This window comes from Manis javanica, chromosome 16 (genome assembly GCF_040802235.1).
Source record: "Manis javanica isolate MJ-LG chromosome 16, MJ_LKY, whole genome shotgun sequence".
Lineage (NCBI taxonomy): Eukaryota > Metazoa > Chordata > Mammalia > Pholidota > Manidae > Manis > Manis javanica.
The window spans coordinates 37730987-37757614 of record NC_133171.1 but is presented as its reverse complement, the minus strand read 5'-3'; the positions used below and the strand labels follow the sequence as shown (position 1 = coordinate 37757614).

Sequence of the window (26628 nt, the reverse complement as noted above, 5' to 3'; positions counted from 1 at the left end):
GCTTAAAAAATTTTCACACATCAGAACGGTTTTATGTTGCATTTAATTGGCATCTGCTGTTGATGGCGGTATAGTTTTGTTCTTTTCAAACACTTTACTCCTAGAATCTACAGTTTGCTTCCATGCGGTAAGTGTTGAGGCTGTGGTGGATTGTGACTATTTGCCGTCCTCATTAGAACTTCAAGATGTGCCTGACTAGTTGGACATAGTGGCTATCTGGGGGCGGCTTCTTCTGACTCCCCGGCTGCAGGAACTTCTTAATTGTAGGGATGTTGCTGATTCTTGTTTTAAATGCCTGAAATAAGAAACAGTAAAATCAGAGCCTCATGAGCAGTCCCAACTTTAAGAAAAAATGAAACCTTTGTCATGAAAGGGAGGTGCTTACACTGTCAGCTTAGGGGGCCCAGTGTGCTGTATCTGAGTGAATTCCTCTGCATGTGTTTCCTGGGTAGGGTATCACAAATGCTGGTTGTTCAATGAGAGGTAAATTCTCATATTAAAAAAATCATTGTCACATGAGGCAGTGCCTATTAAAAACTCTAAAATATATGCATATTCTTTGACCTCTCTATTCCTGTTCTAGGAATTTATCATAAGGGAATAACTAAGGTATAGGCATAATGAAAAGTTGAAAATAATCTATGTTTCCAAGAAAAGAAAGCTGGTTATATAAATTACGGTATATCCCTACAAGGATTATAAGTCACTAATTTAAAATGATATTTTCTATAAAAGGAAAGAGTAAGGTCCCTGCACTGAAAAGATCCCTAAAATGTATTTTTTAGTTAAAAAAGAAAAAAAGCAAAACCCAAGGCAGAACAGAATTCATACTCTTCTATTCTGTGTAAGAAAAGGTGGGGGTGGAGGAATAAATATATGTTCCTATTTGCTTATTTCTGTATAAATAGGAATCCTCAAAGGCTACACAGGAAACCAATTAAAGTAACTATAGAGGCAGGAAGGGGGAGGCACCCTGGTGGGAAGAGAGTTCTCAATTTATGCCCTTTTTATACATATCTGATTTTTTTTAAAGATGTGATTCTATTGCCTAATGAAAATAAAATGATACTGCAGAAAAATACTGTTGAGAAGCAAATACAGTTATAATAATAGAAAAAAATGTTAAAAGCAGGCCAGGGATATTTCATATGATCCTGTTTGGGGGGAAAATGTAAAATAAGTCAAGGAGTCTAAGGCAATAACATTTAGCTAGTTAAAAATCCTTTTTTTTTTCTCTTCTTTGATGTATACAAATATCTAGTGCAGCAATGTGAACGCGCATATCTTTTCATAATAAGAAAAACTGTTATTCTTAAACCAGAAAACTTTTGGTTACCTATTAGATAAAGTGTTTGTAAGGGGTTGGAACAGAGGGAAGATCTGGCAGTGGCAGGACTCAGAGAGCTCTGAGGATGGGTAACGCAGTAGGAGATAAGCGGTGCCCCCTAAGGAGGAACTCAGAGCAATCAAGGGACTTTGGGGGACCCCGGCACAGGGGGACTAAAGGGGGAAAGAGTTGTCTCATACCAGTAGGAGCTGTGGAGGGAAACAACAAAGACAGGCTTGTCTGCCTTGCTTTGTCAGGAAAAAAACAAAGCATTAAAAAAAAATTTAAAGTACAAAAAAAAAGGGAAGTAACCAGATATTTATGCTAGAAATCAAAATAACCTATCCTGTCTCCCTTCATAAGGCTTTATTTTCTCAGAATCCTCTAGTGTGAGCAGGACAGAATGACCAAAATGAATAAAATAATTTTTAAAATAGTTTTAAGTTTCTTTGGAGATTGATTTGGAGGCACATTCTGCATCAATCTTTGCTTCTATTCATTTTTTCCTGGGCAGTTTTTGGCGTTAATACAATACCTGCAGCAGGGGGAAGTCAGCAAGCACGGAAGCATTGAGTTCTTCCACCATTAAAATAGCTTCTAACAGTTGTATGTCTGCCCAACTGAATTTGTTGCCAACGAGAAAATTCTCTCCATGGTCTTTCAAAATCTACAGGAAGAAAAATAACAGAGTATCAGATACAAGTAAAACCTGTTTTGCCTGGCTAAACACTCACAAATGAAATCTTTTGTACAGATCACATTTACTAAACAATCTTTTCTAGATAATCCCCCAGAATGTTGGAAGGATAGGATGAAGCCAACACTTTTTATATTGCTCTAAATTATTGCAGTCTGTTTGGAAACTTGGGTGGTGAAATGTTAGAATGGAGTTCTCTCTTACAAACCTGGAGCTGCTTATAAAACAGTACCCACCAGCACAGGGAGACACAGACATCACGGTTACCTAGAATCTGGCCACTAGACCACAAATAGAAATAAGTCACCAGTGAATGAGATATCAGAAGCCCAAAGCTGAGGCTGTTTACTATCCAGTGAAAAGTGAATATAAAAATTCCTCAGATACAGCTTTGAGTTGGAGATGTGCAAAACATAGATTTACTCCGTAAGTAAGGACCGATGGTAAAGTCAGGCAGCCCATCTTTTCCTGTGATACATACAAGAATAACAATAAATGTTAGTGTAGATGAAAAATATGTCTAGAGTCAGTGAATTCTAGAGTATGCCAACCAAAGCAAAGGTAAAAACAGCTGATGGAATATATCAAATATGTCAACTATCTGGAATGTGATTCCTGCCAAGGACAAGCTCAGAGCTGCAAATCACACAGCATTATCTGATACATGAGACTACTCCTCTGTGAGACAGAGGCAACAGGCACAAAAAAAAGTAGAATTTTGAGCCACAGAGACAAAAATAAGAGTGAACTCTTTAAGGAGTTAAAAATGTTTAAGATGTTCAAAGAGATAATCAAAAGGAAGGCATGTAGAAAAAAAGAGCCTATGGGGCGGAGAAAGACAAGTACTAAATGATTTCACTCGTCTGTGGAGCATGAGAACAAAACAAAAACTGAAGGAACAAAACAGCAGCAGACTCACAGAATCCAAGAAAGGACTAACAGTTACCAAAGGGAAAGGGACTGGGGAGGGTGGGTGGCAAGGGAGGGATAAAGGGAAAAGGGGGCACTACAATTAGCACACATAATGTAGGGGGGTCACACAGGGAAGGCAGTGTAGCACAGAGAAGACAAGTATTGATTCTGCAGCATCTTACTCTGCTGATGGACGGTGACTGTAATGGGGTGTGTGGGGGGGACTTGGTGATGGGGGGAGTCTAGTAACCATAATGTTGCTCATGTAATTGTTCATTAATGATACCAAAATAAAAAAAAAGAGCATATAGATTTGAAAAAATACAGATATAATTTTGAAATGAAAAATATAAACTATATAAAAATACTTATGGGGAAGTTGGAAAAAAATAATCAGTAATCTGCCAGAGAGATATGAGTAAAGATAATTGAAAATATGAAAAAGAAAGTAAGAGACACATAAACAGCATGAAATTCCAACACATACCTAACAGGCCCTAAGAAGGGGAGAATAGACAGAAGAAGCAAGAAACCATTTTCAAGTGTTATTTGGTGGGATAATTTTTGTAAAAATAAGAATCTTCAGACTGGAAAGGGGCACCAAGCAGATTAATAAAATCAAGGACAAATAACCACGTTAACAGCAGACTCCTTGTAATGATAGAACACATTGTAATGATATCTTCAAAGTGCTAAGGGAAAATGATTATTAATCTAGACTTCCATAGTCATATAAATAATTATTTAAGAGTAAAGGTAAATGATAACATGGGTGAATGTAGTGACCACAATGTTGCTCATGTGAAATCCTCCTAAGATTGTATATCAATGGTACCTCAATACAAAAAAAGAAAGAGTGAAGGTAAAATGAAGATATTTTCTGACAAAGACCAAAAGAGCCACTTATAGACCCTTCCTGAAAGGATGCTAAGAAAATGTCTGAATCTCTGCAGCCTGGGGAATGGAGGTGGGAATGTGCTGTGCCCTGTGCTCCCTCCCAGGTCTCGCCCACCCCTGCCCCTTTCCTCTCTGGGGTGAAGGGGGATTCGAGTCCCTTCGGCAAGGTCAGGCCCACAGGAGCAGAGTGCACAGCTGTCACAGACGCACACTGTCTCTGAAAAAAGCATCAGGGCGCCAGCCATCCCTGCTCTGCCACGCAGGGTGAGGCCTTGCTGCAGTCCGCGCTGGATCCGGGCAGCCTACCTTTTCAAAGACGGGGAAGTAACGAGTTTTAGCTCTCTTCACAATTAAAGCAAAGTTCTCCTCTTTTTCCTCAGGGGGTTTGAACGCAGCCAGAGCGACCATCATCATGAGGTCCAGGGTGCCATCGGTGTACATGTCAATACTGGCAAAACATATGTGACTTTCAGTTCAAGGGGATCCTTGGAATAAGGGGTTTTCCAACCGCCACTTCTAAGGGGTAAATAGATACTGGAGCAAGTGACTTCTGAGTTCCCCCTCCCTTAAGCTTCCAAGCTCGAGATAATTTCTGGAACCAGATTTAGCCAAATGACTAAGGCTTATTAGGGTCTCTGGAAATGTTTGTTCAACAAAGAGATGTATGAAAGAATTAATGAGTGCCTCTAACCTGAAATCTGCCATACATGAATAATTATTGTGGCTTTAAAAAATGAACCCAGCTGGGGAGCCAAGATGGCGGCGTGAGTAGAGCAGTGGAAATCTCCTCCCAAAAACACATAGAGCTATGAAAATATAACAAAGAAAAATCTTCCTAAAATAGAGACCACAGGACACAGGACAACATCCAGACCACATCCACACCTGCAAGAACCCAGCGCCTTGTGAAGGGGGTAAGATACAAGCCCCAGCCCGGCGGGACCCGAGCACCCCTCCCCCCGGCTCCCGGCGGGTGGAGAGAAACCGGAGTGGTTTTTTTTTTGGCGAGCGCTTTTTGGAAGCCTTAGAGGGACGGGCCCCCGTTGCTGGGGAGGCAGGGTGGCGGGACCGGTGAGGAGGTGCCTGGGAACGGCGCCGGAGGACAAACAATATCCCGCGTTTCTCCCTGCGAGACCTGGGGGCGGGTGCCTGAGACCAGTGCCTGAGGACGGAGGAGGTCGCGCGTTTTTCCCCTTTTTTTTTTTTTTCTCTTTTGGGCGAGCGCTTTTTGGAAGCCTTGAAGGGACGGGGACCCCAGTGCTAGGGAGGCACAGTGGCGGGACTGGTGAGCGGGTGGCTGGGACCGGCGCCTGAGGACAAAGATTATCCCCCGTTTTTCCCTGCGGGACCGGTGGGCGGGTGCCTGAGACCGGCACTTGAGGACAGAGGAAATCGCGCGTTTTTCCCCTTTTTTTTTTCTCTTTTCTGCGAGTGCTTTTTGGAAGCCTAAAAGGGACAGGGACCCCGGTGCTAGGGAGGCAGGGCGGCGGGACTGGTGAGCGGGTGCCTGGGACCGGCACCTGAGGACAAAGAATATCCCGCATTTTTCCCTGTGGGACCGGTGGGTGGGTGCCTGAGACCAGCACCTGAGGACGGAAGAAATCGCGTGTTTTTCCCCTTTTTTTTCTCTCTTTTTGCCGAGTGCTTTTTGGAAGCCTTGAAGGGACAGGGACCCCGGTGCTAGGGAGGCAGGGCGGCGGGACTGGTGAGCGGGTGCGTGGGACCAGTGCCTGAGGACAAAGAATATTGAGCGTTCCTTCCCTGCCGGACCGGTGGGTGGGTGCTTTTTGGAAGCCTTGAAAGGACAGGGACCCTGGTGCTAGGGAGACAGGGCAGCAGGACCAGTGAGCGGGTGCCTGGGACCGGCACCTGAGGACAAAAAAAAAAAAAAATCGCTTGTTTTTTCCTTTTTTTTTTTTCTCTTTCTTTCTGTTCCCTCTCTCATTGTTGCTGTTGTTGTTTTGGTTTGGAGAGTGCTTTTTGGAAATCTTAAAGGGGCAGGACAGGTCACTTAGACGAGAAGCAGGGAATCTGGGGATCTCTGGGCACTCTAACCCCCTGGGCAGCAGGGAGCACAGAGGCCCCTTACGGAGATAAATAGTCTCCTGGCTGCTCCCCCTCCAACGGGGCTCCACCATTTTGGAGGAACAGCCCCAGCCAGGCCAAGCCCACAGCAACAGCGGAGATAAACCCCAAAGCAACTGGGCAGGAAGCAGAAGCCCTGTCTGCACACAGCTGCCCAGCACAAGCCACTAGAGGTCGCTATTCTCCCAGGAAAAGGCTACAAACCAACAAGAAGGGAAGCTCTTCCAGCGGTCACTTGTACCAGCTCTGCAAACTATCTCTATCACCATGAAAAGGCAAAACTACAGGCAGACAAAGATCACAGAGACAACACCTGAGAAGGAGACAGACCTAACTAGTCCTCCTGAAAAAGAATTCAAAATAAAAATCATGAACATGCTGACAGAGATGCAGAAAAAAATGCAAGAGCAATGGGATGAGATGCAGAGAAAAATGCAAGAGCAGTGGGATGAGATGCAGAGAAAAATGCAAGAGCAGTGGGATGAAGTCCGGAAGGAGATCACAGATGTCAGGAAAGAGATCACAGAAGTGAAACAATCCCTGGAAGGATTTATAAGCAGAATGGATAAGATGCAAGAGGCCATTGAAGGAATAGAAGCCAGAGAACAGGAACGTATAGAAGCTGACAGAGAGAGAGATAAAAGGATCTCCAGGAATGAAACAACACTAAGAGAAATATGTGACCAATACAAAAGGAAAAACATTCGTATTATAGGGATACCAGAAGAGGAAGAAAGAGGAAAAGGGATAGAAAGTGTCTTTGAAGAAATAATTGCTGAAAACTTCCCCAAACTGGGGGAGGAAATAATCGAACAGACCATGGAATTATACAGAACCCCCAACAGAAAGGATCCAAGGAGGACAACACCAAGACACATAATAATTAAAATGGCAAGGATCAAGGACAAGGAAAGAGTTTTAAAGGCAGCTAGAGAGAAAAAGGTCACCTATAAAGGAAAACCAATCAGGCTAACATCAGACTTCTCAACAGAAACCCTACAGGCCAGAAGAGAATGGCATGATATACTTAATGCAATGAAACAGAAGGGCCTTGAACCAAGGATACTGTATCCAGCACGACTATCATTTAAATATGATGGTGGGATCAAACAATTCCCAGACAAGCAAAAGCTGAGGGAATTTGCTTCCCACAAACCACCTCTACAGGGCATCCTGCAGGGACTGCTCTAGATGGGAGCACCCCTAAAAAGAGCACAGAACAAAACACACAACATATGAAGAATGGAGGAGGAGGAATAAGAAGGGAGAGAAGAAAAGACTCTCCAGACAGTGTATATAACAGCTCAATAAGCGAGCTAAGTTAGGCAGTAAGATACTAAAGAAGCTAACCTTGAACCTTTGGTAACCACGAACCTAAAGCCTGCAATGGCAATAAGTACATATCTTTCAATAGTCACCCTAAATGTAAATGGACTTAATGCACCAATCAAAAGACATAGAGTAATAGAATGGATAAAAAAGCAAGACCCATCTATATGCTGCTTACAAGAAACTCACCTTAAACCCAAAGATAAGCATAGACTAAAAGTCAAGGGATGGAAAAACATATTTCAGGCAAACAACAGTGAGAAGAAAGCAGGGGTTGCAGTACTAATATCAGACAAAATAGACTTCAAAACAAAGAAAGTAACAAGAGATAAAGAAGGCCACTACATAATGATAAAGGGCTTAGTCCAACAAGAGGATATAACCATTCTAAATATATATGCACCCAATACAGGAGCACCAGCATATGTGAAGCAAATACTAACAGAACTAAAGAGGGAAATAGACTGCAATGCATTCATTGTAGGAGACTTCAACACACCACTCACCCCAAAGGATAGATCCACCAGGCAGAAAATAAGTAAAGACACACAGGCACTGAACAACACACTAGAACAGATGGACCTAATAGACATCTATAGAACTTTACATCCAAAAGCAACAGGATATACATTCTTCTCAAGTGCACATGGAACATTCTCCAGAATAGACCACATACTAGCTCACAAAAAGAGCCTCAGTAAATTCCACAATATTGAAATTCTACCAACCAATTTTTCAGACCACAAAGGTATGAAAGTAGAAATAAATTCTACAAAGAAAACAAAAAGGCTCACAAACACATGGAGGCTTAACAACATGCTACTAAATAATCAATGGATCAATGAACAAATCAAAATAGAGATCAAGGAATATATAGAAACAAATGACAACAACAACACTAAGCCCCAACTTCTGTGGGATGCAGCGAAAGCAGTCTTAAGAGGAAAGTATATAGCAATCCAGGCACACTTGAAGAAGGAAGAACAATCCCAAATGAATAGTCTAACATCACAATTATTAAAACTGGAAAAAGAAGAACAAATGAGGCCTAAAGTCAGCAGAAGGAGGGACATAATAAAGATCAGAGAAGAAATAAACAAAATTGAGAAGAATAAAACAATAGCAAAAATCAATGAAACCAAGAGCTGGTTCTTTGAGAAAATAAACAAAATAGATAAGCCTCTAGCCCAACTTATTAAGAGAAAAAGAGAGTCAACACAAATCAACATAATCAGAAATGAGAATGGAAAAATCACGACAGACTCCACAGAAATACAAAGAATTATTAAAGACTACTATGAAAACCTATATGCCAACAAGCTGGAAAACCTAGAAGAAATGGACAACTTCCTAGAAAAATACAACCTCCCAAGACTGACCAAGGAAGAAACACAAAAGTTAAACAAACCAATTACAAGCAAAGAAATTGAAACAGTAATCAAAAAACTACCCAAGAACAAAACCCCGGGGCCGGACGGATTTACCTCGGAATTTTATCAGACACACAGAGAAGACATAATACCCATTCTCCTTAAAGTGTTCCACAAAATAGAAGAAGAGGGAATACTCCCAAACTCATTCTATGAAGCCAACATCACCCTAATACCAAAACCAGGAAAAGACCCCACCAAAAAAGAAAATTACAGACCAATATCCCTGATGAATGTAGATGCAAAAATACTCAATAAAATATTAGCAAACAGAATTCAACAGTATATCAAAAGGATCATACACCATGACCAAGTGGGGTTCATCCCAGGGATGCAAGGATGGTACAACATTCGAAAATCCATCAACATCATCCACCACATCAACAAAAAGAAAGACAAAAACCACATGATCATCTCCATAGATGCTGAAAAAGCATTTGACAAAATTCAACATCCATTCATGATAAAAACTCTCAGCAAAATGGGAATAGAGGGCAAGTACCTCAACATAATAAAGGCCATATATGATAAACCCACAGCCAGCATTATACTGAACAGCGAGAAGCTGAAAGCATTTCCACTGAGATCGGGAACCAGACAGGGATGCCCACTCTCCCCACTGTTATTTAACATAGTACTGGAGGTCCTAGCCACGGCAATCAGACAAAACAAAGAAATACAAGGAATCCAGATTGGTAAAGAAGAAGTTAAACTGTCACTATTTGCAGATGATATGATACTGTACATAAAAAACCCTAAAGACTCCACTCCAAAACTACTAGAACTGATATCGGAATACAGCAAAGTTGCAGGATACAAAATCAACACACAGAAATCTGTAGCTTTCCTATACACTAACAACGAATCAATAGAAAGAGAAATCAGGAAAACAATTCCATTCACCATTGCATCAAAAAGAATAAAATACCTAGGAATAAACCTAACCAAGGAAGTGAAAGACTTATACTCTGAAAACTACAAGTCACTCTTAAGAGAAATTAAAGGGGACACTAATAAATGGAAACTCATCCCATGCTCATGGCTAGGAAGAATTAATGTCGTCAAAATGGCCATCCTGCCTAAAGCAATATACAAATTTGATGCAATCCCTCTCAAATTACCAGCAACATTCTTCAATGAATTGGAACAAATAATTCAAAAATTCATATGGAAACACCAAAGACCCCGAATAGCCAAAGCAATCCTGAAAAAGAAGAATAAAGTAGGGGGGATCTCACTCCCCAACTTCAAGCTCTACTACAAAGCCATAGTAATCAAGACAATTTGGTACTGGCACAAGAACAGAGCCACAGACCAGTGGAACAGATTAGAGACCCCAGAAATTAACCCAAACATATATGGTCAATTAATATTTGATAAAGGAGCCATGGACATACAATGGCAAAATGACAGTCTCTTCAACAGATGGAGCTGGCAAAACTGGACAGCTACATGTAGGAGAATGAAACTGGACCATTGTCTAACCCCATATACAAAGGTAAACTCAAAATGGATCAAAGACCTGAATGTAAGTCACGAAACCATTAAACTCTTGGAAAAAAACATAGGCAAAAACCTCTTAGACATAAACATGAGTGATCTCTTCTTGAACATATCTCCCCGGGCAAGGAAAACAACAGCAAAAATGAGCAAGTGGGACTACATTAAGCTGAAAAGCTTCTGTACAGCGAAAGACACCATCAATAGAACAAAAAGGAACCCTACAGTATGGGAGAATATATTTGAAAATGACAGATCTGATAAAGGCTTGACGTCCAGAATATATAAAGAGCTCACACGCCTCAACAAACAAAAAACAAATAACCCAATTAAAAAATGGGCAGAGGAACTGAACAGACAGTTCTCCAAAAAAGAAATACAGATGGCCAAAAGACACATGAAAAGATGCTCCACATCGCTAATTATCAGAGAAATGCAAATTAAAACTACAATGAGGTATCACCTCACACCAGTAAGGATAGCTGCCATCCAAAAGACAAACAACAACAAATGTTGGCGAGGCTGTGGAGAAAGGGGAACCCTCCTACACTGCTGGTGGGAATGTAAATTAGTTCAACCATTGTGGAAAGCAGTATGGAGGTGCATCAAAATGCTCAAAACAGACCTACCATTTGACCCAGGAATTCCACTCCTAGGAATTTACCCTAAGAACGCAGCAATCAAGTTTGAGAAAGACAGATGCACTCCTATGTTTATCGCAGCACTATTTACAATAGCCAAGAATTGGAAGCAACCTAAATGTCCATCTGTAGATGAATGGATAAAGAAGATGTGGTACATATACACAATGGAATACTACTCAGCCATAAGAAGTGGAAAAATCCAACCATCTGCAGCAACATGGATGGAGCTGGAGAGTATTATGCTCAGTGAAATAAGCCAAGCGGAGAAAGAGAAATACCAAATGATTTCACTCATCTGAGGAGTATAGGAACAAAGGAAAAACTGAAGGAACAAAGCAGCAGCAGAATTACAGAACCCAAAAATGGACTAACAGGTACCAAAGGGAAAGGAACTGGGGAGGATGGGTGGGCAGGGAGGGATAAGGGGGGGAAGAAGAAGGGGGGTATTAAGATTAGCATGCATGGGGGGGAGGGAGAAAGGGGAGGGTGGGCTGCAGAACACAGAGAGGACAAGTAGTGACTCTACCACATTTTGCTAAGCTGATGGACAGTAACCGTAATGGGGTTGTTAGGGGGGACCTGATATAGGGGAGAGCATAGTAAACATAGTATTCTTCATGAAAGGGTAGATTAAAAATTTAAAAAAAAAAAAAAAAAAGAAAGAAAGAAAGAAAGAAAAGGGGGATTACTCGTTAACAGGATAAAACTATTGGTAAATCAAAGATCAACGCATGCTTTAAATATCCTTAATGTTGATCACTTAAAGGGTGTCAGATGATCAGCTATGGAGGTACTCTTTTCTGATAATATTCCTTTCTCTTAATTAAAAAAAAAAAAAAAAAAAAAAGCAGTTACTGTGTGCTGACCTCCAATGAGTTCTGCACAGTGGTATAGAGGGCATGTCAAAGTGTGGGCAAAGGGTCTGTTTGTTTCTACGCAGAAGATCAAGGCCTAGCTTGGATACCCAGAAAATGAAATAAGATACGATATGAGGAGGAGCTTCCGGCATCAGCACTCTCTGGAGGACTCGTGCCGGGGGATGATCATCAAAAAGCCTCCACAGGGATCCGGACGATGCTGCGGTTGTGGCTGCATCCAGCCCACCGTCTCCTGGACTTGCCATAAGAATGAGGAGGGAGATGTCTAGGCTGGCATGTGCATACAGTGAGACAACGAATTTGACTGAATCTGTACTGTTGGAACTCAACCAGGAGTTGGGAGGGGTGCAAGTTGTAGCACCCCAAAATCTCATGACTATAGACTATCTATGGTTAAAAGAACATATGGGATGTGAACAGATCCCAGAAATGGGCTGCTTTAATTTGTCTGATGGTTCAAGTACAGTTGGAAAATATCCATCATATTATAGATAAATTTTCACAAATGCCTAGGGTGCCTAAATGGTTTTCTTGGCTTCACTGGAGATGGCTGGTAATTATAGATTTGCTTTGTTTATGTCACCGTATTCCTATTATGTTAATATGTGTGTGCAAATTAGTTAGTAGTTTAAAACCTATACATACTTAAGGTACTATACAAGAAGATATGTCAAAGAAATAATCAATCCTCCCAAGTTTCCTTCATATGCTACATCTATAGCTTTTCTTCTTCCTTCCTAATTACAAACCTTAAATAGAATTCGTGCCTCATATCGAATTTACCGAGTATCATAATTCCTCCAGGTGGTAAAGATACCTCGAGACAAGTGCTGGGCATAGAAGCCACAGGGCATAAATCTGCAAAGAAGTAAAAAGCTAACCTTTGCAAACAATATGGCTTCTCTCTCACTTACCAACTTTACATTTCCCTGTATGGCCCCGGAAGATGACTGGTTAGCCAGAGACGGGTAAGATTCCTCAAGGGAGGAACAACCTAAGACAGGCACAGTCGCAGGGGGGCCATCAGGTGAGAATTTGGGGATCAACAGAGGTGAGGCTCAGAACCTCACCCCCCCTGCTTTGAGAGAAATCTTCTGCATCCGTGGATGTCTTGCTGCCCTTGTCTAGCCTGGATTAATACTTAGTCCATAGGCACACACCTGATCATCTGATCATCTACATTTGCCTTCTTACAGCACTAAACTATGTTTTCTACCTTTATCTTGCATCTACCTACCACTTCAGCATTTTATTAAAAATAAAAATAATAATAATAATAGGAGAAATGTGGGATCAACATATAAATCAAGTACAAAAATCAAATGAATATTCATATTTGACCTGATGGTTTATAGGTCATATTGCATGATCAAAACCGAAAGTTTCTGTGATGAATGCCCTTGTACTGTTCACCATGTAAGAATTTATTCACTCTGTAAGAATTCGTTCACCATGTAAGAACTTGTTCGTTATGCTTCAGAAGATTGGAGACTGACGAGAATTAGGCTTGAGATGGATTAATGATTGTACATTGAGCATTGACCCCCCTATACTGAATTTTATTGTTGTTAACAACCATTTGATCAATAAATATGAGAGATGCCCTCTCAAAAAAAAAAAAAAAAAAAAAAATGAACCCAATGAAATTTAACAAAAGTGCAAAATTATCAGTGCCAGAAACTTTTCACCTATTTAGTTAGAGAAGATAGATAATTTAGCAGGTCTTCTATTGGCCTGGCAACTGAGTTTATGTTCCTAGTCAGGACAGACAAACAGCTCTAGTTCATTCCCTTTAAAATTTTCCTTCATTGCCAAACACTTGCTGACATGTACAAACTTCTTTTTAACATATATAAAAGAATAATTTATCTCCATTGCCCTAGCTGGATTACAAATCACTTTCTTCCATGTCAGACTGTCACCTAACCTGCTTGCCAGTCTGTTACAGTTTATGCCTAATGTGGAGAAAATAATATTAACTATGCTATCTATAGCTTAGGACACACATCTTGGGGGAAAAAAAACATAAAGATTTTATTTAAAAATCAAAAACATGCATCAAAATGATGAGAAACAGACTGCTTTTTGCATATTAGTACTTGTTTACATTGTTATAAAAGGACTCTATTTAAAACACTGAATCCTTTTCTTGCCATATACCTTTGGGATTAGAGGTTAGAATGGCTGAGTCTGTTTTAAAGATGGAGCTATGGGAAAGCTGGGGTGGGCTGCTTCTTGTTACCGGCTTGGCTCATTCCTGTCTTATGGTGTCTCTCTCCTTTTTCTGAATGATTGAGCTTGGGACTTGCTTCCACCATGTCATCTACATACATACTGACCATCCCATCATGTCCATGCTTCCTGTAATGAGATTTCAGGGACTACTGGAAAGGTGCCTTGATCCCAATCCAGACAGAAATTTGTAGTTGCAAGTCTTTGTTTTGTCTCAAATATATTTATCTCCTGTGAAACTAAGCTATTCCTGGGAGTAATAACCCAATTATCCTCAGCCAGGCTTAGCACAGTGTACAGGACAGGGGAGAGGCTTGTGGTGTATAAATGCAAAAATATGGCCACAAATCTTCACCCTTTAGTATTTTGTGATGAAACCTGACAGCTCCTTCCATCAATAGGTGGGATTTGTTTCTTGGGCTGAGCTCATAACTTGCTTTGACTAATAGAATGAAGTGGAATTAATAAAGTACCAGTTCTGAGCCTAGAAACTAGGAAGCTTTGTGAGTTTTCACTCTCTCTCTTAGAACCCTGCCTAACTGCCATGAGAACAAGCTTAGGATGAGAGACACATGGCCCATTTGCCCCCCAGTTGGTACTTAGCCAACACCCAAAGCCAGAGCCTCCCACTGGCTACTAGTTGACCACAGACATAGGTGTGAATCTAGCCAAGAGAAGTCAAGCCTGGCCCAGACATGCTGACATTCAGATGACTCACAGGGCTGGTAAGCAATAGTAATTGCTTGCTGATTTAAGTCACTGTGTTTCGAGGTGATATGTTATACAGTATTATTTGTAGTAATATATCATTGGTATAATGCTCAATATTTGTTTGCTGAGTGGATCATTTCCACCTTCATATAGAAAGACAGGTCACTTGATGAAAACATATTTTGTTAGGAATGCATAGAGAATATGGAAACGTTGAATGCAGACCACTGTGAGTAGTAAGGGGGGATACCTGGAGTATCTACTAAGGGCTATGCACATCTCCACTTTGTTCCCCTTGCCTTCTCCCTCCAGGCTGCCCCAGAACCCGGTCTCAGTGCAGGACTACAGAGCTTAGATAGGAATCAAATACAGGCACGGACACTCTGGTACCTGGCTCTCTCCTTCAGGTCCTTCCCGTACAGGTTGTACTTGGCAGCAAGATAGCTGAGGATGGCTCTAGTCTGGGTCAATGCCATTCCGTCAATTTCAACCAGAGGCACTTGGCCAAAGAGCAGGCGTCCATCTGTGGTTTGAGCAAACAGAGGTTAAGATACTTCCCTTCATGGTTATGGTAAGTCTACAGGAGGGTCCGCTCCTTATTTCGTTGTGTGATTTTTAGTTTTCACCCAAAGTGGTCTGTTAAAGACCCTAGTTGTTGAGGAAATGGCTACCATTTTTGTTCTGTGGAAAATTTGAGATTTGCTTGATGATTTCATGAATGTTTGTGTGTTGGTCAATCATGATCATTTAAGACTCCTTATTTACTATGACTGTGTTATAGTATAAATGCATCTAGTTCTCAGTTTAGGATGTATAAGAATCACCTGGGAGAGGTGGATTGTTAAAAATACTCATACTCCCCTCCCCCCATCCCCACAAATATTCTGATTCAGGGGTAGAGTCTGAAAGTCTGAATTCTTTTTTAAAAAGCACATCAGGTTTTACTCCAGGTCTGTAGGGCAAGTGTGACAGCAAGAAGCCAGGCACACCGGGGTCCAAACGTCAGCTTTAGCCCTTCCCGCCATCTGACTTTAAGTATATGACTTATCTGAGCTTCTGCTTCGTTTACTCTAAAATAGTAATAATAGCTACCTAGCAGGATTTTGAAAGGATGAAATGAACTAACAAGTAAAACCCTGAATACTGTCAATAATCAATTTTCTTTGTGACTGTGTATATAAATAATGTCTTTAAAAATGTACTACAAATAGTGTTGCTTTCATGGGATCTTGAAGAAATAAACAGCTTTTAAATTTCCATTGACACCTTGGCATTGTTGAAAATAAAGAGCTTTACCCACAAGAGGAACCAGACGTCACTAGTACACTGGAGAAGGACACGTCTCCCCAGATTCCAATTCTGTTGCTACTTGACTTAATAAGGGCAGCAGAAGATGGTGGGGAGGACACTTCCGTAGGGCCCAGTAGCAGCTTTCCAGGGTGCCAGTGCCCCATCTAGTCGGATGATTTCAGGCAAGTCCCTAACTTCTCTGAGCCTATTTTCTGTCCTGTAACAGTATTTGACTTACCCATCTTACCCAGTTTCTCCAAACAGAAAGAAGATCATGCTTGCGACCATGCTTTGTAAGCATCAGAACTATTATTAATGGGGACACGGCAAAACCTCCATTTCCTAAAGGTAGTCTAATACTGCATGAACATCTAAAGCTGGGCTCTGTGCTGCTGCTTATGTGATGCGAATGTCCCTAGAAATCATCTGGGAGCTTCTAAGAGCTGATGATCCTCTTCAAAAGGATTTTTAAAAATCTCAGATTGAGAGTAAAGGAAAGGAGGTTTCAGATCATTTGGTTCAATTCATTCGTATATTATAAATGATGGACAAGGGGGCAAATGTGAGTTGTTCGAACTCACAGTCGGGGCAGCAGCCAAGCCTACAGAAGTGGGCCTCATGACTCCTGGCCCAGTGCTTTTCCTGTCACCTGTTCACAAACAACAGCCATGCCCAGGAAGGCGTCCCAAGCACAAGAGAATCACAGACTCAGGGAGGGTTGGGCGATTTCATAACCTGTTAGGGAGCACTTCCTGCCAGAATGATCATGGAAGAGTTTGGAGATATACTTTATTTATTTATTCAATACATACGTATTTAACCCCTACAGTGTACCAGTGACTGTCCTTGTTTGGAGCAGAAATAAAGAGGAAGAGGGGCTTCAGGGGTATTCTAGATAATAAAGGTCCTTTATGAGAACTGGGGAAGGGGTAAGCGGGCCTTCCCCATTCAGTGGAATCTACTGGTGTATTACGACCTGCAGCCATAGAGAGCATTTCCATTTTATGGCAAGCGGAGGGAATGCAGGAAGTTAAAGGCATCACCCAAAGTCATACAGTTTGTAAACAGCAGGTCTACTGACTACTAGTTGAATATGTTTCTTAAAAAATAGTTTGTGTGAAGTTCATGACTGTTTATCAGGAACATTGGTGACACCCAGTTTTCCTTAGGTAAGGAAAATAACTTTGTGGCTGTTAGAAGTGAAGAAGTGCTATGAAAGTACTAGCCTTTTCTCTCAATATGAGACATTTTTCTGGGGAATCGTAAGAATTACAGACTTCTTCCAAATGCAATCACATTTGGATCTTTTCTGTAGTCTTGATTCTACAATTGTCACTTGATAAAATGATGTCTGTTAATCTGTTAAAACCACTAAGAAAAAGTGGATATGAAGCCTGAGAACTACAGCATATTTTAGGTCAAATTCCCCTTCTCTTTTGCTCTCTTTCCTCCACCCCAGTGTTTGGTTATTTAAGAATTCTTCAGTGGGATGGGACTATTGAACCAAGAAGCACTGGGCCAACCCCTGCTATCATAACTAACCAAGGTCAGAGTCCTATCTACTCGATAAGCTTTTAGGAAGGCTAAGGAGGCAATGCAGATAACAAACTTAGCTCTGTGCCAGGGACACGGTGAACCGCCCATCAACATCAGTAGTAATGCCATGTGCCTTTTCTAATGTTGTCATTCCAGAGTTCTGTGTTCTACACTGAAATGAGTATTTCCAGAAACAAATTTCTATTTTTTCCAATAAGATGTTGAATAAATCTGGGCTCACCCTTCAACAACTTGTCATATTGTTCTCTTGTTTCAATAAATTCTTCTTCAAACTAGATAAAGGATAGAAACATTGTTATAACTTTAAAGTTCTCAGAGGAGAAAGACACAGAGAGAGAAATACTCACAGTATAAAATGCCCAGTGGCTTCCAGAATGAACATTTCAGAAGAAACCACAAAGGTACGGACTACAACACAGCTGAGAATTCCGACAGTGTGTGTAGATCGGTTTAGACTGTGGGACTGGCACCGGCTTTTCGGTTTTGCCTATTTAAAGGCTATCCCCAAGTTCCATTCATGTTTTTCCTTTTCTTTACCTTAGCTCTTCCCTCTTTCCAAACCCTTGTCCTGTTGCTCAGCTTCCCCCAACGATTTCTCCTCCTCTCTTTCCTCTTCTTTTTTTTTTCTCTCTCTCTTCTCTTACTCTCCCTCCATATCAGGCCACATTAAATTTCTCTTCACTGTGCATATATTCGATGAAAGGGATCCAAAGATCATTTATTTGTTGATGGAATTTCTAAAGCTTTTGTGGGGAAGACTGGCTTTTTTGTCCCCCAAGTCTTGAGATGGGGGTGGGATAAGATGAGAAAACCAAGCAAAATAAAAAATGGTCATGAGTTCTTGTTCTAGGGGAGATGACATTCAAACAGGGAGAAGAAAGTCTACGCTTATGTTCTTCATGTAATTGTAGATTAATGATACCAAATAAAAAAAAAAGAAAGAAAGTCTCACTTGCATGCAACCAAACAGTTCCCCAACCCTGTGACTTACGAAGCTCCCAGGACACCTCCCTAGGCTTCTGCCCTCTCAACCCTGCTCAACTGTAGGGCCATGATCCTCCTTCACCTATTACAAAAGCAGACAGCTAGAAAGGGAAAGAGTGGACTTATCCCGAAGGTACCATCCTGCATGTTGGGGGGAGGAGGACCACTTCAGTCTCACCCAAGTCACCCTCCTTCTTTTTCCCAATCAGGAACCCACCTCCACTCCAGCTGCAGCCAGCAGCCAGCGGATCGACTCCATCCTGCCTCTGCCGCGGAAATAGCAGAGCTTGGGTTTGGCCGCCATGCTCCTCTCAGGGTTCTCTGAAAGACAGAAACAGGAAAAACATGTTTAAAGAGTGAACTAACACACACCTATTGCACGTCTCCACTTACAACAATTATAAAACAGGCAAAATGAAACAATTGTCTGAGCATGCGTACTTAGGAGGCAAAACTGTGAAGAGAAGCTAGAAACTAATTATTACAGCGGCAGGAAGGCACTTACCTCTAGTGACTGGGGAGGGGCATGTGGGGGCTTCTGGGATGGTAATAGTGTTCTGTTTCTTAAACAGAATTAGGAATTGGTCTTTATAATTAGTCTTGAAACTGTACATAAATGTTTATGCCCTCTCCCGAATGTATACTCTATCCCACAACTTAAAAAATATTTTCTTTTGCAAGGTCACTCATGAAACCATCATCTTAACTCCTAGCTCCATTGTCAAATACTAGAGGCTCTCAAACCTGCAGAATACCTCGATACCTTGGTATGTGTGATTTGTTCTTTCTTCAACAGTGCAAGGAGCCAAAATGAAATGTTTGATGGGAATTGGGGACTCTTGCTTCTGTCACAACTTTCCTGAGCGCTGGGACAAGCACAGATACAGACTAGATGGGACCAGGACTCCAGCTCTTAGCCGGCCACTAAGGAGCTGAGTAACTCTGGGCCTGACTTGCTAAACCTGTTTGTCTTCTTGTCCTCATCTGTAATTGGAAAATTTACACTGGGTGACCTGCAGCCTGTTAGCAGAGAGAGTGCAGTGATAATGCAAGCCTACACAGCAGCACTTTCTACCTCACTATTGCAAGAGCCGCAGCGGCTGCTGTGTCATTGACCCTGCCTATCTCACAGGATTACTGAGGTGATCAAGTGGGGTAAAGTAAAGGCAAAGGACTATGAAAATACAAAAGCTATATACCAACATGGAAAATTATTGGGTCTCCTTTTCTCACATGTGACCGTCTGACCCCATATTGCCAAGAAATAGCAAAACTACTAACTGCTGACACAGCGCCTAGGTGGTGTGGCTGGACAGACATGCAGGAAGCATGAGGACACGTACAGGGATGGAGGGACTGATCTCAGTGTGCCAAGGCAGCCCCTGCCATGGTCCTCTGTCCAGCAAGCCCTAAACCACCAAATATCACTCCCTCACCGGGATTCCCCTTGAGGTTGCTGTCTTCGTTAGCAAACCTCACAAGAAAGTAATAAACCAAAATCTCGATAGCTCAGTTTATGATGAGAAACCTAATTGTTAGTACCCACAATCACAAGACAAGTCACTTACATTCACAAAATCTTGCAGGTGTTTTGAAGCTATTTTCTCCACAACGCTCCCATTTTCTTACATGTTGGATTTACAGTCTAACTCTTAGAGAAGTTTAATTCCTTTTTTTGCCATGGTCTTGTTACCCCCAGGCACTGCCTATGTCGGGCAGCTGTCAAGATTCATTCCTTTTAAATGTTAAGAGCCTCTTTAGCTGTTACGTGTTGATTTTAGAAATTTCCTAAAAACCTACCACTTTGCGGTCTTGTGAGACACAATTTCAGAAATTTCCTAAAAACCACCACTTTGCGGTCATGTGAGACAATGATTAAAAAGGCACAAAATCTCTGCTAAGAGAAACTATTTTAGATCCAGGAACTTACTCAGTGCTAACAAACTCTAAAATGACCCCTACAATAAAATGAATGTGGAAAAAACCAAGACAAGAGAAAGAAGGAAGGGAGACTGCCTTGTTAACATCTCCCCAAGAAGTCAGCTCCTGAGCGCTCTGGTTTCCCAAAAGCGATGAGCAGGGAGGTTAAGGAGCAAACATAAGCAGCCCCCTCACACTACCAGAAGTCAAAAAGAAGAATGCATAGGAGTTTACCAACATGCCAAAGGCCCAGCAAGTTCCCGTGCTGGAGAAATGCAGATTTCCAGGCGGGCCAAGTTCTTGCTCCTGAGCAGGTGTCAGGAAGGGAGTGAGGCAAAAGGAACTGCGAGACTGACCAAAGATTCACGGCCTCACTCAGAGAAGACCCTTCCCGTCTTCATCCATCCTGCTGCCTTCTCACAAAAACAAAGCAATCCTGGTGAAGTTAACTATTGGTGTCTCCCTTGGGAAGCACCATCTCTCCACTCTACTTTTAGTGCACAGACCTCCGACTATTTTGACCCCTCTCTACCTGCTCTGAGAGACGTGGATGAGGCTGTAAATCTGGCTGGGACTGGTCTGAAGTTAATTCCTGTCATTCTGTCCCCCCTAAAAAATTTTAACCAGCCCAAATTCTGTTTGAAAGAAATCCTAGGGTGAAAGAACATAGGATATAGGAAATCTTGCTTAAAAAACCTTTCTTTAGTGTTTCTCTTCTGCTCCCCCAGTTAGCCAAAGCTGTAAGTTACCCCCAGTTTACATCATGGTCCTGATAAGGTCATCTCTGGTAGCTTCCAGAAAGCTGTTTCTAAGTGGTGGTCACTTCAAATGCAGCCTGAATGGGCTGCCTGTTTGGTTATGCTCTTAGTGACTTGAAACCTAGAGAGATTAAAACTCTCAGCTCCGGATTACCCATGGGCACCTAACACGGTTACTGAGTGCCATAACTTGGAGGCTCCAGACATTATATTATTTGTCCAAGAGTGAGATGGCAAGGGTTGTGCCTGGCAGCAACAACACTGAAATCTCTCAGAACAAGAAGTGGCAGTGACATGCCGTCTTAAAATTACTAGCAAAGGGCAAGCTTCTTGCTGGTATGGCAGAATCAACCCTCAAAGGGTAACAGAGACTCGTGCCTTTGGAGGCTTTAGAATAAATCAGTGGGGAGCTGGCAACACCGGCCAAGTAGACAGGGTACGGGATGGAATGGGGTGTTTTCCATCGGAAGGAGCAGGGTCACCAGGTGAGGGGAAAGCTGTGCTCCTTGGGGTGGATTAGTGGCCACTCTGACCTCACCGAGGGAATGAAGGATGGGAAGCTGAGGGCTCAGGTGTGGGTAGCTGATGCCATTCATTTACAATCTACACTGTGCCGGGCATAGTATTCAAATTATGGCCAATCCTCATGAAAGTAAGTGGGTCTTACTATCCCATCTTACAAAGTCAGGGGATATCTGGGATTTAGAGTCAGAAGTCCTCACGATTGTTGTATGACCTGATTCCATCTCTCTGAGCCTCAGCCTCCCAGTTCTTAAAATGGTGGAGGTGGTTGCACCACCCATCTCAGAGGGTTATTGTCAGGGCCAGGAATTGAATGACGTGATGGACAAAACACATACCACAAGATCTGAGCTGTATCCAGAGAGTCCTTGAAGCTTCTTTAAATCAAGTATGAGCGGATTCAGTGTATCCTTAGAGTCTTTTATACTGATGGATGTCTGTTAGTTTTATTTGTGGTGTCTGTTGCAAATGATATTGACATTTTTTTTTTATATTGACATTTTTTAAAAGGGAGCCAAAACTTTTGTAAATTTGGCTCAATATTGTGATACAGGCGATTTAAACATAAAATCTAGTGTGGCTTTTGCCTTCATTTTGTGATTGTGAGCATCCCTGGAGCATTTTCGTGGTTTGCTGCTGGATAGAAGTGTGTTTGGAATTTTATGTGCTCCCCAGAGTTCTCTCTACTTCTCTCCTGCCTGCTGCTTGCACATTCTCAAGGCACGTGGGTGACTGAAGGATGTAACTTTGGAATCCAGAGCTGGATTCCAAGGGACAGGATCACTCCTCTGCCTACCACCACCTCCAAGCCTTCCCTGGTGTCCAGGGGGAGCCCTAATGCCAAAGCATTAGAATGCAGACCCCACCTCAGATTAACAGGACTATAGCCTGCCAACCCCCCTTTCTAGTCCAAAAGAAGGAAATAGTTTTTCTGTAGTTGTTAATAATCAGCCACTCAGATGATAACCAGTCACTACTTCTTGTGAAAATCCCCCAAAATGTTTTTGCAACCCATAAATATCTGGTTCTGGCCTCCCAGACACCATTCCTAACCTCTGAGCCTCAGCTCCATAGTTTCCTAAAGACAGGCTCTCAGGTAATGATGGAGGCCTGAACTGGCTGTTGTTGAAAGATCCTCAGCAGTCCCCCAGGGCCACCCTCAGGAGGAACTGTTTCTTCTAGAAGAGCTGGGTACAGAGAAGGGACTCAATACTTCTCCCAGCCTCACACCCCAGAACCAACTGCTCCTCCTGGATTCTACACTGCAAAACCCTAACGAGGTGGCAGTCTTGGAAGGCAGTGGCCATGGCATAGTTCTTCCACGTCTAGAACCACCCTGGTGTTTATCCCAGATACGTGCAGAGGCACCACGCACACTGCTGTTTACCTCCATGTGCCCTCTGAGATGCCAGCTTCTAAACCAGTTAAGGTTTCTGAGTCCAATCTTTCATTCTTTCAACACCAAATATTCCTTGAGCTCCTACTATGGATACAGCACTAGATTAGGCACTCCAGGCATACAAAGATAAGTAAGATGTAGTTCCTGCAATCAAAAACCTTACAAACCTTTCATCTAGTGATGGAAACATGCAGGCTACCAAGAGGTAAGTCAGAATGAAATAACGTTTTTTAAAAGCACGATAATTGAACAGAGTCTCACAGAATGAGTACACATAAATACAGATTTGTCAGTCTGAGCCTCACCTCTCCAGGACCCATGGCATTATTGGTTAAGGGACCACACCAAGTCCTTTAATCCTTTTCTCTTGACCTCTGATGAATTTCAACAAAGACTAGGATAAACCACAACTAGGTAATACAGAAGACCAAGTTTATGTTTCAAATAGTGGGCTAAATTAGTCTCATTGTTAAAAAAAAAAAAGTACATTGCCAAAGCTTAAGAGAACAGGTGCAATGGAAATACTCATTCTGTGCATGGAAAAGAAAGGGAATAAAGGAGCAGTTCTGTCTGGATTTCACCCAAGATGTGAACGCTCTGAGCACACAGGGGCTGGAAGACCCAGAAACCCACAGTGTGAAGCTGAGTACAAACTCACATGCATCTCTCCAGCTCTGCTCTTCGGGCTGCTGACACCAGCCAAAAGTATTTCCTGAATTAAACAAACCTGGTTCACCAAGTAGTCTTCCCACTTGGGGTCTTCTGACATTAGGAATAGACCCACCTCTCCAGGGCCACAAGCTTCATCCGGGTGCAGTGTCACCTGATGTGGGCAGGGGCGTGCACTCTGCCACCCAGAGCCCCAGGTACCTGTGCCTAAGGACAGGTGAGCAGAAGCAGTGATGACGGCATCACCACCTTTGGGCAGTCGAGGGTGATCCTTGGGACTACCAAACAGACCCCAAATCCTTTAGAAAACGTGGAACCTCAGTTCACATTTTAGCTCTCTCACTTGAGCAAGTTTTTTAACCATTCCGAGTCTCAGTTTCCCCACTTGTACAAGGCTAGTAGCTCCTGATTCATTTGGTTAATTAAGAGGTAGTAATGAGATGTGTGCAAAGTGCTGAACACAGTAAGCATTCAAAAACCGCCACACACACATATGCACACATGCACCTGTCTCCAGATCGCAGCAACACTCACACGTGAGAAGTGAAATTCGCTTCCAAAAGGAGTGGGAGGTATTTTCTAGAAGTGTGGTTGTGGACCAGCTTCAGCTGACAGCTTGTTAGGCCAGATCTACTGAATCACTGTCCACATTTTTCACAAGAGCCCCAGGTGATTCACTTGTATATTAAAGTTTGAGAAGCTGGGTCTAGTGAACACCCAATAAAACCAGGGGTTCTGTGTATGGCCCTGGGGGTATTCCTCACAGGGACTGCTGGGCAGGATCAATTACAGAACACGATATTTAAAAAGTAGGGTGAGCAAGTGGTGAGGTACTAGAGTTAGTTGTGTGTGTCTAAGAACACAGAACAGGAAGGGCAGAGAGTATTTGGGGGAATTATAAGTAAGTTTCTCATGTTAGATCATGTTCATTGACCCTCTTTTAAGTGAGGAATTCCTAGGATGTAAGGCTTTCTTCAATTCCCAAACTGAACAAAGTACCAGATATGTAGGTGCCAGTCCTGGGCCAGGTATGGAAAAAATGTCAATTTCCTCAACTACAAAAAGAGGAGTTGATTCATAATTAGACAATTTTCATTTCTTGCAGTTTTAACAGTCCTTCTGACCTAGTTTCTCTTTCCTTATCTTTCTTCTTTTCTTTATGCTCCTATCTGCTGAACACGCATGTTGGGAAAACAGGCAATCTTTTTTGGGATGAAATTCTACTGACAATGTTAAAGATCATTTTGGATAACTTAGGCAAAACAAGAAATGTTTTAGTTAATTATTTGAACAGTCAAAAAGCAGGCTTTTATTGAATTTTCTGGATAATGGAAATTTTAAGAGGTTAAGAGGTTGCCAGTTTTAGCTGCTCTTGGACCAGAATGCAAGATGTAAATTTTAAATCTATTGCCAATAGAAATATCCTTAACATTAGACTATGGCTTCTCCAATGGATCAGAATGACCTATCTTCATTAAAATCAGCAGATCAGAATTTGTCAGTGAGGCAAAATTTGTCACCCAGATAACCCTGAATTCCCCACAGAATTTAAATTTGCTAGTTTGGGAAGACAGAGCACCATTTTAGCTTAAGTATATAATGCTGCAGAGAAAGAATATGTTAAAGTTGGCAAATGCAGTGTTAACAGCACAAACAAGACTTTCAGTATAAAGTATAGCTTGAAATATAGTTTTGAAGTTACAGTCCATTTTTAATTGATTCTGAATTATTTCCCTTCTATTTTTCTAACATGACATGTTAGCAAAATATTTATTTCATTGGCTTTGATATGTTAATTAGTTGGCTTTGACATGTTATCAAAGGGAAAGTTTCATATGTGAAAATAACTCCTCCAAAAAAGACCTCAAGTGTTTTCTGGCATTTCAAACACACAAACAGCCAAACAATATTCCTGGGTGGGAAGGGATGGGGGGTATCCTTATGCAATGGGATGGCTAAGGAGGTCTCTTTTCCAAGCGCACATGCTTAGGATCTTCCCCACAGAGCCCTATATTTCGATTTCAGAAACTATATTTCCTTTCCATGAGGGTCTAATGGATTGATTCATGTTCCCAAAACTCACAATAGGTTGACCTATACTCCCAAGGTTTACAAACTTCAGTGAAAAATATACCTGAGACGTTTGATCCAAGAAAGAGATGTTTATCTACCCAGGTCGTGGAAGCCACTTGGAGAATGAACAAAGTGAGCCACCAGAGAGCCCGCTGCAGTCTACAGATGGGGGCAAGTCCTAGAAAACTTTGTGTCAGAACTTAGAGATTCCTGCTTTTCAACCAGGCATAGACACCAGAGGAAAACCCGTGTCAGATCATTTGGATTAAACCTTCCAAGCATACATGGAGTAGATATCTAGATGCAGATTTAGTGTATGTGTGAGACACCATGGCTCAGTGTGTGTGGTGCCCGTGTTCCTTCCAACTGCACAAAAATACAAGATTTGCCTCAGGAAGAAAAAGACGTAGTGGCTCAAAAATTCATAAATGTTTCCATCTTGGAAAGTGTGTTATTTCACCCCAATCAACTGAAACACTACTTAAGTCGCCCACCTTCTTTTTGAAATTACATTTAATGTCTGATATGGGTGCATTTTCCTGATGTCTATATATGAAGCATAAGCAATGCAAGTCTTTAAAAGGCCTTTTCTAGATGTACATTTACTATCTCGTTGTCATGTATGTATCTACTCTGCAGAAAACAATCTGTTCCTTTTATTTGATAGAGGCAACTTTAGAGATGATAGGCATTAAACACAAATTTAAAATTGCTGACTATACACTGCAAATTTGGCTCCAAAAATAGGACTATCAACCAGGTTTAAGAAGAGTGTACAAGAACTTCACCACTAACCTCTCTCTCCTGCAGGCTC

At 41.8% G+C, this 26628-nt stretch overlaps 1 protein-coding gene across 1 annotated transcript; it reads right to left on the bottom strand.

The window, feature by feature from the left end:
* Positions 1–24: 24 nt before the first annotated feature.
* LOC108404357 (glutathione S-transferase A4-like) lies at positions 25–26628 on the bottom strand. Its single transcript, XM_017671897.3, has 7 exons — positions 26610–26628; positions 18691–18794; positions 17710–17761; positions 15033–15165; positions 4140–4281; positions 1863–1994; positions 25–295 (listed from the first exon to the last, which is right to left on the bottom strand). The coding sequence occupies exons 2-7, from the start codon at positions 18775–18777 to the stop codon at positions 173–175; spliced, it is 669 nt and encodes a 222-aa protein (XP_017527386.1). The 5' UTR covers positions 18778–18794; positions 26610–26628; the 3' UTR covers positions 25–172.